This window comes from Trichosurus vulpecula, chromosome 4, assembly GCF_011100635.1.
Source record: "Trichosurus vulpecula isolate mTriVul1 chromosome 4, mTriVul1.pri, whole genome shotgun sequence".
NCBI classification, from domain to species: Eukaryota; Metazoa; Chordata; class Mammalia; order Diprotodontia; family Phalangeridae; genus Trichosurus; species Trichosurus vulpecula.
In genome coordinates, this window is record NC_050576.1 from 438,433,376 (window position 1) to 438,448,617 (window position 15,242).

The window sequence follows — 15,242 nt, forward strand, 5'->3', positions numbered from 1 at the left end:
TACAGAAATCCTGGGGTGGTCCATATATGCAGGAAAAGGGACAAAAGTTTAAAACAGTCATGATGAGCCAGTGGTTGGGGTAGGGGGGAGATGGGCTGCAGGACAGGTCTGGAAGAACTGGGCATGGTGTCAGGGACTGTGCCATCCTGACGAGTGTTACCTGTTATTAAAGGTAAGACTTTATTACCTCTGTTTAGGTCAGGGAGTGGCCCCAAGCCATCCCTCCCAATGCAGCCATAAAAATTTCAGCCTCTCATTCATGTGACCCCAACCCTCTATGGACGTGGTCAAGGACAGCCACAGAAGGAATATGGGAGTCAAGGAACAGCAATGCTAAGCTCCCCCCAAGAAGAGAGGCTGGAATGGCTGAGAAGGGCCTCTCCCCTCCAGTCTTTCCACTTCCTTGTTTTCCTTTTTTTAGGAAGGCCATTGGCACAACATTCTTCTATGTATTCCTACCTGATCCCCTCTGGCTGAAAGCTCTGAATTCAAATCCTGACTTGTCCCTACTAGCCTTGTGGCCTTGGGTACATCCCTTCCCCATTCGGGGGCTGGGTTTGCTCATATGTAAAATGGAAGGACCAAACCTCAAAACCTCTGAGGTCCTTCTAGCTCTGAGTCTACGAACCTAAATCCACTTCTCTCTCTGGGCCTCAGTTGTCTCATCATGACACAATGGAAAGATGGGTGTAAAGGACCAGAGTTCAAATCTTGCCACTGCTGTGTGTAACTTCTATGTTCTTGGGGGGTCACTCCACCTTTGTGGACTTCAGTTTTCCAATTTATAAAATGAGAAAGTTGAACAACATGGTTGCCGGGGTCCTTTCTGTTCTAAGCCTGAGATCCTGTGACTAGCGACCTCCATGGCCCTAAATCTATGATCCTAAATCCTCTTCTCTGGGCCTCAGTTTCCTCATCTGAAAAGGGATGGGGCTGGACCAGCTGAGCCCTCAGGATCCTCTGTACTTGGCCCCTGCCACACTGGAGGCCACGGCCTCCTTGTGCTTCTCACTGGCCAAGGGGACGGGGTCCAAGACATACCCAGTAAAGCAGGAGCACGCCGACGTACTGAATCATGCTGTACAGAGCCATGTATTTAAACATACAGAATGAGGTGACCAGCGCCGCACGTCCTTCCCTATTTAAGGAAAAGAAACGGGAGGTCAGTCAATCAGGAGGACACGGCTGGTGGCCAGAGCATCGCCTCCCCAGGCAGGCCGGTCATCTTCCGGGGGGTCTGGGCAAAACCCTCACTGGCAGTCGTTCGCTAAGGATCAAGTGACCTCTTGACAAACATGACAATGTGGGTTGGGCTAGAGAGACCACTGACAACATCTCCAACTTTGAAGCTATGACCTGGTGGGTTTGTGGGGCTGCTGAGGGCCACACTGGTGCCACCGGGGAGGGAGCCCAGCTGGATGGAAGAGGGGGTCAATGGCTGAGCTTCAGGCTCTTCCCCACATCTCTCACCTACAGCCTCAGCTGCAGTGTTATTGTGAAGAATTTCTGGCTGAGCTCTCTAGCTATCAATTAGCAATGACAGCAAGAAGTGGGGGCGGGGAGTAGAGGAAGTCAAGAGAGACCCAGGATCCAATCCTGCCTCGGGCACTGACTAGCCATGCGACCCTGCCTTCATCGCTGCAGCCTCCATATCTTTATCTATAAAATAGGGAAGCAATGGTTATCCCTCCAACCCATGAGGGGTAAGGAAGTATCATGTGAAGTAGTGGCATAACAGACAAGACAATGTGTTATCGTTAACATGGCTAGAGCCAGCTTCTGGGAAAGGATGCTCGGGGAACTCTTGTCTTCTGGATTCTCTAGGATCACACGCCCTGTGATCACATGGTTCTCTCCCACGACACGTTTGGCCAAACAAATGACAGTCATATTTATGAATGTGCGCACTTTTGCAGGGCAGGATGAAAATCCTCCTTTTAAGTTATCGAATCTAATCTTCTAAAACGTTATTGGCACCATAAGGGAGTTGGCATGATTTGGTGAAAAGAATGCTCCTTCTGGACCCAGACTCACTTACTTCCTGGCTCTGCCCCTCACCTCCAGCGGCCTCAGTGATCCCCCTCCCCCCCATCCCCATGAGCCCTTCCAGCTCAAGGTCTATACTGTGTGATGGTTTCTTAGGAATGTCTCCATCTTTGGGCAGCTGCTCCAGCTGATATCGACATTGAGGACAGGTCAATGGGGATGTGCTTCAGGCAATAAGACAAATGGCCCTCTGCCTGAGAGGCTGAACTGGAGAGAATGTCTGAAGAGATCTTGGCCCTTCCCTCTCTCTAGAAAGGGATTTTCTAATGAAGCCACCTGGGGGGCTCCCTCCTTCCTACCTGCCACCAGTGATCTGAATGCCTTGACCAATGATGATGCCATTCAATGCCATTTGAAGCCACTTTAAAACTAAGAGAGAGCCAGGTGCAGAGCCCACTTCAGAGCAAGAGCCCTGCTGGGTGAGTGGGAAGCTGGCAAGCCCACTCTGGCCTAAGTCACTGCTCCAAAGAGCTCTCAGGAGGACTTGGACCAACGTTGCAGCCAGGCAAAGGCTGCTTTCGGACTGAGAGATTGCATCCCCAGCAGAGGGCATAACTTGCTCCTCTCCAGAGTTCAGGGAGATCAGAGATTAGGCTTGCTGGGAACTATAGGGACCAGGATAAATTCTCCTCCTGCCTAACCAGCTGGTACATTCCTCTGAAACTCAAACTATAGCAGACTGAAGCAACAGCACCCAGACAGGAAGCTGGGAGACCTAGGTGTCAACTAAGACATGCAACTAGGAAGCTGTGGAATCTCAAGCAAATCTCTACAACTCCATGAGCCTCAGTCTTCCCATCTATAAAATGGGGGTGGTAATATGCAAGTTGCCAACTTTAGTGTTGCTAAATAAAAAAGAACTTTGGTATGTGATAGAAATAGGAGATGTGATCAGGTTTCTGAGCCCCTGCTCAGTCTGTAGTTCCGTGGTAAAGGAAGGACCTGGGAGGGCAACCAGCACTGTGGCAATGCTTATCCCAGTGGAATTTGGGTCAAGGGTCTGATGTGGGCAGAGGAGCAAAGTTAAGCATCATTTTAAAACCTAGAGTGGGGTGGCTTCCTGAAGCCCCTGGGAATGCAGAGGGGAGCATCCCCTCTCAATCAGGCCAGAAGGAACAATATAACTCATCCATCCAGCAAAATAGCCGAAAAACTCTGCCTTGTTCCACGAACTTCCCTGAACATCTCAGGCCGCTCTCGGCTTTCTTTAGAACTGGGCAGCATGACCACCCAGGTGAGGCCAATGAGTCTGGGGCACAGCTGCTGGGCGAAACACCCGCAGCTGCTTCTGCTCTACTTCCCACCCTTCCCCCTTTGGATCACATGGGCCAGGGGCTGGGAAACCCAAAGGAAAGGACGTACTTACTTAATGAGGTGGGGCACACATTCTATATTCGGGGTTTTGGAGGTGAATGGGGAAGCCACGGAGGCCTCTTGTTCAGACAGGGAAATGCCTGCATGAGCCATTTTCAAAGCCTGAAATGGAAACATTCAGGTTTCATTCACAGGTAATCTTCGTCTGGCAATGTTGCCTATTCATGTCACGTGGGGAACACCAGTAATTCTGGGTGACCGACTGAGACAGTCTGCTCCTTCCTTCTCTCTGATACCCGTCTGAGCCTGGCTGCCCTGTGCCTGGAACTCTCTTCCTCCTCACCTTGGTCCCTTAGAATGCTCGATCCTCCTAGAAGGTTCAGCTCAGGGTCCTCCTCCCAGAAGAGCCCACTCCTGCCTTCCCCTGATTGGTAGCACCGTCTCTGTCAAGTTAGCTTGTGTTTCTTTCCCTATGTACGTGTTGTTCCCCTCAACAGAATGACTGCCTCAACAGGGGCAGTCATTTCCATCTTTGTATCTCTGGTGCTTAGGCAGCTAGGTGGCACGATGGACAGTGCCAGGCCTGGAGTCAGGAAGACTCGCCTTCATGAGTTCAAATCCATCCTAAGACACTTACTAGCTGTGTGACTCGTGGCAAGTCACTTAACTTTGTTTGCTTCAGTTCCTCATCCTTAAAATGAACTGGGGTGTCTTTGCCCAGAAAACCCCCCATGGGGTCACAAAGAGCTGGCCAAGACTGAAAATGCCCAAACAACAGCATCCCTGGCTCCGAGCGTGTGCATGGCACACGCTTCATCTTTTTCTAAAATATATTTGATAATTGTACTTCAGCATAACTGGTTTCCTTTATGACCTTAAACATTTTATTTTATGCATTTGCGACGTCATGCAGGAAGGGGTTCTATCCACATGCTTTGCCAGAGTGGTCCCTGGTACAAAAAAGACTCACGGTCACTGTAATAGTGGATGCTTATAAAATGTTTGCTGAATTTAAATGAATTGAGTCCCAACTAAAGTCCACCTTCCACAGGAAACCTTCCCCAAGCCTTCTTAATTTCTGAGGTTTCTCTCTATTAATTATCCCCTGTTTATACTGTATATAGCTTGCTTTGGATCCATGTGTTTGCAGACTGTAACCTCCTTGAGGGCAGGGACTGGTTTTTGCCTCTTTTAGCATCTCTAACACTTAGCAAAGTGCCTGGCACATAGTAGGTGCTTAACAAATGTTTATCAAGTGACTGATGAAGTACCTATAACGTAGTAGGCACAAGAGTTATGAAGTCAGAAATGAACAGCTCCTACCCTCAAGGAGCTCATATACTACTGGAGTCTAAGTGGGGGATGAGCACACAGAGTAAATACAAAGTCACTGGAGGGAGGGAAAGGGATTGACTTTAACCGAGTTGAACCCCTCTTAGTTCCCCTCAACAGGAAAGGAGGAATGGGGATAACTAACTCTTGGAGTGGACTCAGGGGCCCTGACTGGGGCCAACTCTGTCCCTGACTTCCCAGCACTCCAGGGCCATCAGCCCCATGCCAGGTGGACAAGGACATGGCAGTATCAGGGCTCTGGAGCACCTCCTTGGGATTTGGACCAAGGCCATGCCAGGAGTGTGCCCCCACTTACCCCGCAGTCATTAGCTCCATCGCCACACATACCTACAAAGTAACTACAGAGGGTAAAGTCAGTAGATGCCTTAGCACCAAAGCAGCCTGGCCTGGGACTGCCCGAGTTCAAGGTCACTAGGGCAGGAGCACGCAGCAGGGTCAGCAGAGGCCCAAGCCTGGTAACCCCAAGTTCAGGGAGTTAGTCTAAGAGCCTGGAGCTGACCAGCAAGCAGCGTTAGTCAACAGCCCAGGCAACAGACAAGAGAGCTGGGGTGCTCGTCCTGACTGAGGGCTTCATGGGGGATCCTGGACAATTCACCTAAACCTTCCCTGGCTATGAAATTGGGATCCTGAGATAGATTCTGCGAGAGCTAGGCCAGAGCCATCAGGACAAGCGTCTAGGGGTAGAACCATGACCAGTGCCCAGCTCAGAAAGCATGTCTGAAGTCCCAGAGGTCAAAGACAGTAGAGCAACCCAAGCATCAGAACCACACACCACTGCTCAAGGAGGACTTCTCCCTGGAAGCATCTCTCACAAAGCCAATATCCATCTCTGGCTCCCAACTCAGAAGCCGAGAGCCCAGGAAGCACCTCGACAGCCTGAAACAGTTGGCCACAGCACTGCCATTTAAAGGCACATTGCTCATTCTTCTAACTCCAAGAATGGGCCAAAACCATTTTTCTGTTGTTGTTGAGTAATAAGATACCCAATGAGATTGCTGCGTAAGTGGGAGAACCGTGTGTAATATGGGAGTGTGTGCAAAGCTCTGACTCACTAGCATGAGTCAAGTAGGAAGATAAGCAAGGAATACTTGGCTGCTCCATCTCTCCAGCCGAGTCTGAGGCAATCAGTCTCGTGTTATGAGACATTGTGCTTCCCGAGGATGCTGTTCTGGCATTGGGAGTGGGAGAGAGAAATCCTCTAAGACACAAATGCAGGGATATCTTCAGGACTAATGACTGAGGCTCCCCCACATTCACACCAGCTCTGCCTCAGCAGCACACATGCTTTCTATTCAAGCAGGAGACTCCGAGGAAAAGCTAGGGAGGGATAAGGCTCCAAACCAGAGGCCTCCTGCTCTCCAAAGAACCTACTCCAGCTTCTGAAACTCTTCAACCAGACTGGATTTCTGTCCAGGAGACATTCTGGCAAAAACCGTCGCATTCATCAGGATCTGTTAAAAAATATGGAAAGAGTTCATCATGTAGAAGACACATAGCAAGGAAGTGGGAGGATGCCACATCAGGAGCCCAGTTTGACAATTAGCACAAATTCGATTTCAGTTCAAGTTTGCAGTTAATCTGTCTTCACTTGATCCTTGGAGCCAAGATGGCGGCTGGAAAGCAGGGACTAGCGTGACCTCCCTGCCGAGTCCCTCCAAAAACCTATAAAAAAATGGCTCTGAACCAATTCTAGAATGGCAGAACCCACAAAACAGCAGAGGGAAGCAGGGCTCCAGCCCAGGACAGCCTGGATGGTGTCTGGGTGAGGTCTATCCCACACGGAGCTGGAAGCTGGGATCTGGGAACTGAGGGGAGCAGAGCCCAGCCTGAGCAGGGCGGACCAACCAAACCAGGAGCCGGGCGGAGGGGGCCCTACCACCCTGAATCAGTGAGCTTCGGCAGTTACCAGACTTCTCAACCCACAAACACCAAAGACAAGCAGAGAAGGTTAGTGGGAAAAGCTGCGGGAGTAGAAGGAGTTCGAGGTTCGGCTTCCAGCCCCGCGGGCAGCGGAGGTGGGGCAGCTACAGCTGTTGTTGCTTCCGGCCCCAGGCCCACCTGGTGGGAGGAATTAAGTGGCGGATCAGAGCAGGAGTGCACAGCCTGCTGAAGATCTAAGCCCAGTCCGGGTTGGGGGTTCTTGGGGAAGGAGCAGTGCTGGTGTGGCAGAGCTGGCACATCCCCCCCAAACGTGGAACATAGAACTCTTTAGTCTACAAGCAGTCATACCCCACTGAAAAACTCAAGAGTCAACTTAGTTGGTTGGGAACATGGCCACGCAGCGAAAATGCACCCAGATTCAGTCTCAGACTTTGGATTCTTTCTTTGGTGTCAAAGAAGACCAAAACATACAGACAGAAGTTAACAAAGTCAAAGAGCCTACAACAGAAACCTCCAAGAAAAACATGAACTGGTCCCAGGCCATGGAAGAGCTCAAAAAGGATTTGGAAAAGCAAGTTACAGAAGTAGAGGAAAAATTGGGAAGAGAAATGAGAAGGATGCGAGAAAACCATGAAAAACAAGTCAATGACTTGCTAAAGGAGACCCAAAAAAATACTGAAAAATACACTGAAGAAAACAACACCTTAAAAAACAGAGTAACCCAAATGGCAAAAGAGCTCCAAAAAGCCAATGAGGAGAAGAATGCCTTGAAAGGCAGAACTAGCCAAATGGAAAAGGAGGTCCAAAAGACCACTGAAGAAAATACTACTCTAAAAATTAGATTGGAGCAAGTGGAAGCTAGTGACTTTATGAGAAATCAAGATATTATAAAACAGAACCAAAGGAATGAAAAAATGGAAGACAATGTGAAATATCTCATTGGAAAAACCACTGACCTGGAAAATAGATCCAGGAGAGAGAATTTAAAAATTATTGGACTACCTGAAAGCCATGATCAAAAAAAGAGCCTAGATATCATCTTTCAAGAAATTATCAAGGAGAACTTCCCTGATATTCTAGAGCCACAGGGCAAAATAGAAGTTGAAAGAATCCATCGATCACCTCCTCAAATAGATCCCAAAAAGAAATCTCCTAGGAATATTGTCGCCAAATTCCAGAGCTCCCAGATCAAGGAGAAAATACTGCAAGCAGCCAGAAAGAAATAATTTGAGTATTGTGGAAACCCAATCAGAATAACCCAAGATCTGGCAGCTTCTACATTAAGAGATCGAAGGGCTTGGAATACAATATTCTGGAGGTCAATGGAGCTAGGATTAAAACCAAGAATCACCTACCCAGCAAAACTGAGTATCATCCTCCAAGGCAAAATATGGACCTTCAATAAAATAGAGGACTTTGAAGCTTTCTCAGTGAAAAGACCAGAACTGAATAGAAAATTTGACTTTCAAACACAAGAATCAAGAGAAGCATGAAAAGGTAATCAAGAAAAAGAACAAGAAAAAGAAAGTTCAAGGGATTTACTAAACTTGAACTGTTTTGTTTACATTCCTACATGGAAAGATGACATGTGTGACTCATGAAACCTCAGTATTAGGGTAGCTGAAGGGAATATGCATATATGTATATATGTTTATGTATATATATATATAAGTGAATGTGTATGTATGTATATATCTATGTGTATATATCTATATATCTATCTATATATATCTATATATATCTATATATATATATGGAGAGAGAAAGAGAGAGAGAGAGAGAGAGAGAGAGAGAGAGAGAGAGAGAGAGAGAGAGAGCGGACACAGGGTGAGTTGAAGATGAAGGGAAGATATCTAAGAGAAATATCAAATTAAGGGATGAGAGAGGAACATATTGAGAGAGGGAGATAGGGAGAGATAGAATGGGGTGGATTATCTCGCATAAAGGTGGCAAGAAGAAGCAGTTCTGTGGGAGGAGGGGAGAGGGCAAGTGAGGGGGGAATGAGTGAATCTTGCTCTCATCAGATTTGGCCTGAGGAGGGAATACCATACATACCCAATTGGGTATCTTACCCCACAGGAAAGAAGAGGGAAGAAGATAAAAAAGGGGGGGATGATGGAGGGGAGGGCAGATGGGGGTGGAGGTAATCAAAAACAAACACTTTCAAAAGGGGACAAGGTCAAGGGAGAAAACTCAGTAAAGGGGGAGGGGTTGGAAAGGAGCAAAATATAGTTAGTCTTTCACAACAAGAGTATTGTGGAAGGGTTATACATAATGATACACATGTGGCCTACGTTGAAAAAAAATCTGTCTTCACTTGAGCCTGAGATAGCAATTTGGACTCTGTTCATAAGCATTAGACCACTTTCTAGTATAGGAGTTACTCATCTCTAATCTCTCTACATGTCATTGAGTCATTATTTTATCATTTCAGCAGAGTGGGGATTTCCCAGGAGACACAGCTCCTTCCTTCCATTGGCAAGACCCAGGCACCCAAACATGATGAGGTCCCACTGGAGCCCTGTATACAGTAAGGACTGAACACATGTCCAACCGACTTAAGCACCCTTGAAGGATACAGAGGGTGTACAGGTAGCATCACCATGACTGCAGCTGGCATTTCTACAGTGCTTTAAGGCTGGCAGAACCCTTTACATGTGTTGTTATCATCACATTTGATCCTCGTGACGACCCAAGCATTTTCTCTGGTTGTCTGTCTCCCCCAGTCGGGCTACAGATGCTCTTGGCTTCTTTTAAGTCCCAACTAAAATCCCAACTTTGACAGGAATCCTTCCCTAACCTCTCTGAATGCCGGTCCTTTACTTCTTTAATTCTTTCCTGTTGATGCTGTACAGAGCTTGCTTTGTATATATTTCTTTGCATGTTGTCTTTCTCATTAGATTGTAAGCTCTTTGAAGGCAAGAACTCTTTTGCTTCTTTTTATAGCCCCAGCACTTAGCAGAGTGCCCGGCATATAGCAGGTGCTTAAGAAAGATTGATTGATTGGCTGATTCATAGATATTATTGGCCCCATCTCACAGATGAAGAAATTAAGGTTGAGAGGTTAAGTGACTTGCCCAGGGTCACACAGCTAGTAAGTGTCTGAGGCAGGATTCAAACTCAGGTCCTCCTTACTGCAAGACTAGTGCTTGTTTACCCACTATGCCAACTCACTGGCTCAATAAAATCAATACAAGCTCAATACAAGATAGAGCATTTTAAGATTTGTGACGCACGTGTACCTAGTGAATTACCATTAAACATGAGACGTTCCCTTGGGTGAGGCAGAAGAAAACGACAAGAGCCAGTCACCCCATTGGCTGGCCCTGGGAAGCTTGGATAATTTGTCCAGCTCTCACACTGGCTTCAATGATCTTTGGCGGCTGGGTAACCGCGTCAGCCAGAACTGGCCAGAAGGGTGCTGGACCGGAAAGGGACAAATTCCTGCTGAGAGACAGTGGTTCTACTCTATGATGGGGGTGGGGAGTGGGAATCAAGAATGGAGTGGTCTGGGCTTAATCAAATTTCCTTGGTGGTCACGGGCCAGGATGCAGAGGATTTAGACATTAGAAGAGTAAAGACAATGGAAATCCTCACCTACAACAGGACGGTGTGCACTCAAATGCACATCTACTCAAGCAGGGGCCTCTCTTTACTTTGCACAGCCCTGCCTCAACATCATGCCCTTACCTTCCTGACATCACCGATCTTCTTCGAGAACGAAGGACGAATAACAACACCACTTTGTATATATTTTGCCTTGTAGCACTTTCCTTCTGGTCTGAGTCTCCCATCTCCATGCTTTTACCCACGCTGTGCCCCATGCCTGGAATGATTCCCTCCTCACTTTCACATTTCAGAATTCCTTGTTTGCTTCACGTGCACTCAGTACAAATGCCCCCTTCTATAAGAGGCATTTCCTGATCCCTTTACACTCACCTGCCTCATCAATCACTTTGGATCTATTTTGTATCCTTTTTTGTATATACCTACATACGAAAATGTCATTTATTCTTGATTGGTTATAAGCTCCCTGAGGCAGGGAAAGGGTCATTTTTGTCTTTGTATTCCTTGCACCTAGCACAGTGCCTAGCCCATCTAATCCAATAAACATTTATTAAGCATCTACTCTATTCCAGGCACTGCCCTTAAGAATCTTGTAACATATAGTAGGTGATTAATAAATGCTTCTTCATTGATTGTTCTCCTCTTCACCAAACTCCTTCTTTGCCCACCACCCACCTCTGTGGCCTCTTTGTCTCTTGTTCTGGAGGAGTGGCACTTTTTCTCAGAATCATGACTCACTCACCAGTGGAAAGTTTGAACTCCCAGGGGCTACAGAATAACAACTGGCATTCAAAGACTTTGAAAAGCAACCTACTTATCCCATTAGAGCTCCTACTACTCCCCAACACAAACCTATTCAATCCTACTCAATGTACCCAGAACAAATTGTGTTCATTCTCAACTTAACATCTTTTCTCATGCTAATTGATTCCAACTTCTACCCCACTCTCAGTTCTTTTGTTTTCCTGTCCCACTTTTCCAAAACCTATCAATACTTGAGGCTCAGCTCAAGCCCCATTCTTACCCAATTGTTCAAGCCTATGGTTATCATCTCATTCTCTGCACTGATCAAATACTCAACTTCTTCACCTCGCACTTGGGCCTTTCATCCCATGGTGCCCTGACTTAACTGCTTCACATATATACCACACACCTTGGGTCTTTAATCAGATTGAAAACCTCTAGCAAACAGAACCATGGCAAGGATTACTTTTGAGTTTCTTCAGGACCTAGGACAGCATTCTATGGCTTCACATCAACAAACGTTTATCTGATGATTGCCAAGGAATAAAATGACATAAAATAACAGGAAACTGCCCAGTGGGCTTGCACCATGCAGGTAATCTCTGGATGATTCAGGACCCAACTTTTTAGTTTCTGGAATCAAGTCAGGGCTGTTCAAGGCTCTGCAGGTTCTTAAGTTGGTTGATGTCTTTTCTAAAATGTGTAGTGCCCAGAATTAAACCCAATAGAATCCTGAGGAGTTATCCCCACTTTGATGCTGGAAACCATGCCTGTGTTAATGTGGCACATGATTGCCTTAGTTTTATTGCTTGTCATATCCCTGCTAGTTCACATCAAACTTGCAAACTCCCCAGATCTTATTACACTGGTGCCTAGAACTGCCTGCCTCATCTTGGGGAGTTGATTGTTTACACCCACAATCATAACTTTACATTTGCCCCCAAATCTAGTCCCCAAACTTACTTTTGGCAGCAGACTGCTAAAATGTTGGCTTATCACCTGATAGGATTTCCCAGTCATGGCAAAGTGATAACTTCCTTCTTCACCTCTGGGTCTGCTGACATCTTCCCCGATGTTAATATAACTGTCCTGCAAGCCAGGCCATGGTTATTTAGGAACTTGCAACTGAAAACATCAATTGGTCAAAACCATAAGCACCTTCCTAGGAGCATGATGGAAGCAGACCAGGGCCACTTCGTGCTGCTTCTCAGTCATCCCCACTCCAGATGCCCTATGGAAGCTCCCCTTGCTGGATGAGCACACCCCGTACACGTACAGGAAAGGAAGCAGCAATTCTCCCACTCTATCACCAGACCTGGGCTTCCCATAATGACATTAGCTTAGCCAAATAGAGATGTGGACATTAGGCCATCATTACTATAGCTCTAAGAAGGACAATTATCACACCTCCCATGTGATTCTTGGATAACAAAATGCACCAACACTGGACTAGGAGTCAGAAAAACCTGGGCTTATACCCTTAGATACACCCTAGCTGTGTGACCTTGGGCAAGTCACATCACCTTTGGGGGTCTCCATTTCCTCATCTGTAAAAAGGGGGTTAGACTCTAGCTCTAAGTCAGTGATTCTCTGCCCCTGGTCAATGCAGAGCTTAGCCAGACTAGCCCCAAGGGAAGACTCCCAGTACTCCAGCCTTCTAGACTTGGTTCTCCTTGCCTAGCTCACTGCGGCCCCACAAGGACAATACATAAATGGGAAAGTGACAACATTTAAACATTTTCTGTGGGGAAAAGCAGATTCTGGTTTTCCAGGGTATCAGTATTCCCAGTTGTGCCCTGGCTCCCCTTTGGCTCAGTGGCCATTTTGGAAACATGAGAAATAGTGGAAATGGTTTTTCTTTAAGCTGGCCTCTCTGGCACAAGGCACATTTTTCTTTAGGAATAATAAGGAAAGGGTAGTTTTTTTTTTCTAGCAGTGGAAAAATATTGGACACCTGGGATGCTTCTTGTGAGTTGTGTATGCACAGTACATGACACATAGTAGGAGATGAGCAAATGCTTGCTGCCTAATGGCCTCTGATGGAACTGAATAAGATGGAGAAGCATAGGACCCGAGATTAGAGTCAGTGGGAATACAGACAATATCAAGCCCAATCTCCTTCTTTTGTTAGATGAAGAAATGGAGGGCCATAAAGGTGCACTGATTTGCTGTTCTAGCTTGTGCAGGTAGGAACTGGCAGAGTCAGGATTTGAACCCATGTTCCCTGACTCCAGACCTAGCTCCCTTCCCTCTCCTCTCCTCTCCACTTCACCGCCTGGCCTTTGGAGGTCACATGCAGCATGACCCCTTTGGCAGCGGGGGTTGGGGTGGTCACTACAGAATCTCCTGAGACATTTCATGGAATTGTACCCACCCCCACCCCCCACCCCTGGTGTCATAGGCCTTACCTGCTTGTCTACCCTCTGCACTTACCTGGTTTCTGTAGCCGCAGCGTTTTCTGTCTTCTAGCAGCGTCCAAGTGACCGAGGCTGGTGAGGATCCTTCAGCCTCATTGGCTTCAATGAGAATGACTCTCAGGCTTTCGGCAATCATCCCTGATTTCCTGGCCACAGTGACTGCTGTCTGCAGGTTGTCACCTGTAAACATCAGCCGAAGGACCCCTTGGACAAAGGGATGGTTTATGATGATCCCAGATTGAGGGGATGGCGAGGGAGAGATTGCTGAGGCATAGGAACCAAGGATCACAGGTGTAGACCTGGAAGGAGCCTAGAGGCCATGAGTTCAGGCCTTATATGCACAAGGACCAGAAAGTCTAGAGAAATACAGCAGACTGTGTGAGAACACCCAGGTCACAAGAGACTAAGCCACAGTCAGGGCCAAACACATTTGTCTGTGTTCAATTCCAGCAACACAACATCTGGAGCACTGGAAAACAAGACTGACCCAAGACTTGAACTAGGGCTGGAAGATGGGGGCGGGGCAGTGAGAAGCAGCTCCTCAGAGTGCACAGATCACCCAGGGTGGCCGCTCCTTGGAACCTGCTGAGCTCTTTCTAGTTAATACCACAAGTAGTGATGATGTGTCAGGTGTTGTGCTGGGCACCAGGGATGGAAAGACAAAGCCAAATAGCACCTACCCGCCCCCCCCCCCAGGAGCTTCTGCTCTGCAGCAGTGAAGACAAGAGAACCTCACAAGCCTCAATAGATGGGAACATCGTGGAATGGTTTTGGAAATGTCTTGGCCCACAAGCCAGTCACTGCTTGTGATTACAGAGGCTCTTAGCTTCTCTCTCAGTGGCCCCCACCCTCAGCAACTCTACAAGAAGTGGGAAGAAGAAACTGGTGCATCGGCAACCTGGGGTTTGCTGTGTCTCATTCAGTCAGTCAACAAACATTTATCAAGCTCCTACTCTGTGTCAAACACCGTGCTAAGTTCTGGGGGTGGAAATAGAGGTAAAAGACAGTCCCAGCTTTCAAAGAGCTTGGAGTCTGATGGGGACAACGGGCAAACAAGATCTATAGAAGATGAACTGGAAATGATCCAAAGAGTAATGGCATTAGCCTTAAGGAGGATCTGCTGACACATGCAGGACACCTGGGAAGCCAGGAGATGCAAATGAGGAGGGAGAGAACTCCAGGTGTGGGGGACAGCCAATAACAATGCCCAGAGCTGGGAGATGAAGTGTCTAATAGGAGAAATGTCAGGGGGACTGGTGTCGCTGGATCACGAGCTACATGGAGATGACTAAGGCATAAGGAGGTTGGAAATATAGGAGGGTCCAGGTTATGAAGCCAAACAGGATTTTATATTTGAACCTGGATGCGATAGAAAGCCAGAAGAGTTGATTAAATGGTGGAGGGACATGACATAGTCAAACTTGTGCTCAAGGAAGATCAATCTGACAATTGAATAACGGATGAATTTGAATGGAGAGAGATTTGAGGCAAGCAGACCCTTGCCTCTGCCACCAAGAGGCTACTGCAGTCATCCAGGCATGAGATGATGAGGGCGTGCACTGGTGGGGTCAGGATCAGAGGAGAGGAGGGGATATCTGGGAGATGTTGCAATGGTAGAATTGACAGGACTTGGCAGCTGATTGGATCTGGGGGGTGAGAGTTAGGAGCAGATGGTAACAACCAGCTCCCTTAAAAGGGGATGACATGTTCTTAAGTTTCATCTGCTTATTAACATTTTCTCTATCACTTTCTTAAATTGAGATAATTGACAAAACAATAAAAAACCTAATTTATAACATTTGCCAATTTTGAGGGGTAAATACACTTAAAATTTAACAACTGGCCTTTGTGAGAAAGTCCAAATTGGTTCTAGTAAACCCCTACATTAACAGGCAAAACTTAAATGAAGGGGCAGCAAAA

The 15,242-nt window shown here is 47.1% G+C and overlaps 1 protein-coding gene across 1 annotated transcript in view; it reads right to left on the reverse strand.

Annotated features, from left to right (window-relative positions):
- ATP13A4 (ATPase 13A4) overlaps positions 1 to 15,242 on the reverse strand; it is an 84,759-nt gene that overhangs the window by 14,217 nt on the left and 55,300 nt on the right. Inside the window, exons 19-24 of the mRNA XM_036755953.1 lie at positions 13,339 to 13,502; positions 11,869 to 11,994; positions 6,085 to 6,164; positions 5,009 to 5,051; positions 3,413 to 3,522; positions 1,042 to 1,138 (exon numbers count right to left, since the gene is read on the reverse strand). Of these exons, the coding sequence (XP_036611848.1) occupies positions 1,042 to 1,138; positions 3,413 to 3,522; positions 5,009 to 5,051; positions 6,085 to 6,164; positions 11,869 to 11,994; positions 13,339 to 13,502 (620 nt within the window). The remainder of the gene's footprint in view (positions 1 to 1,041; positions 1,139 to 3,412; positions 3,523 to 5,008; positions 5,052 to 6,084; positions 6,165 to 11,868; positions 11,995 to 13,338; positions 13,503 to 15,242) is intronic.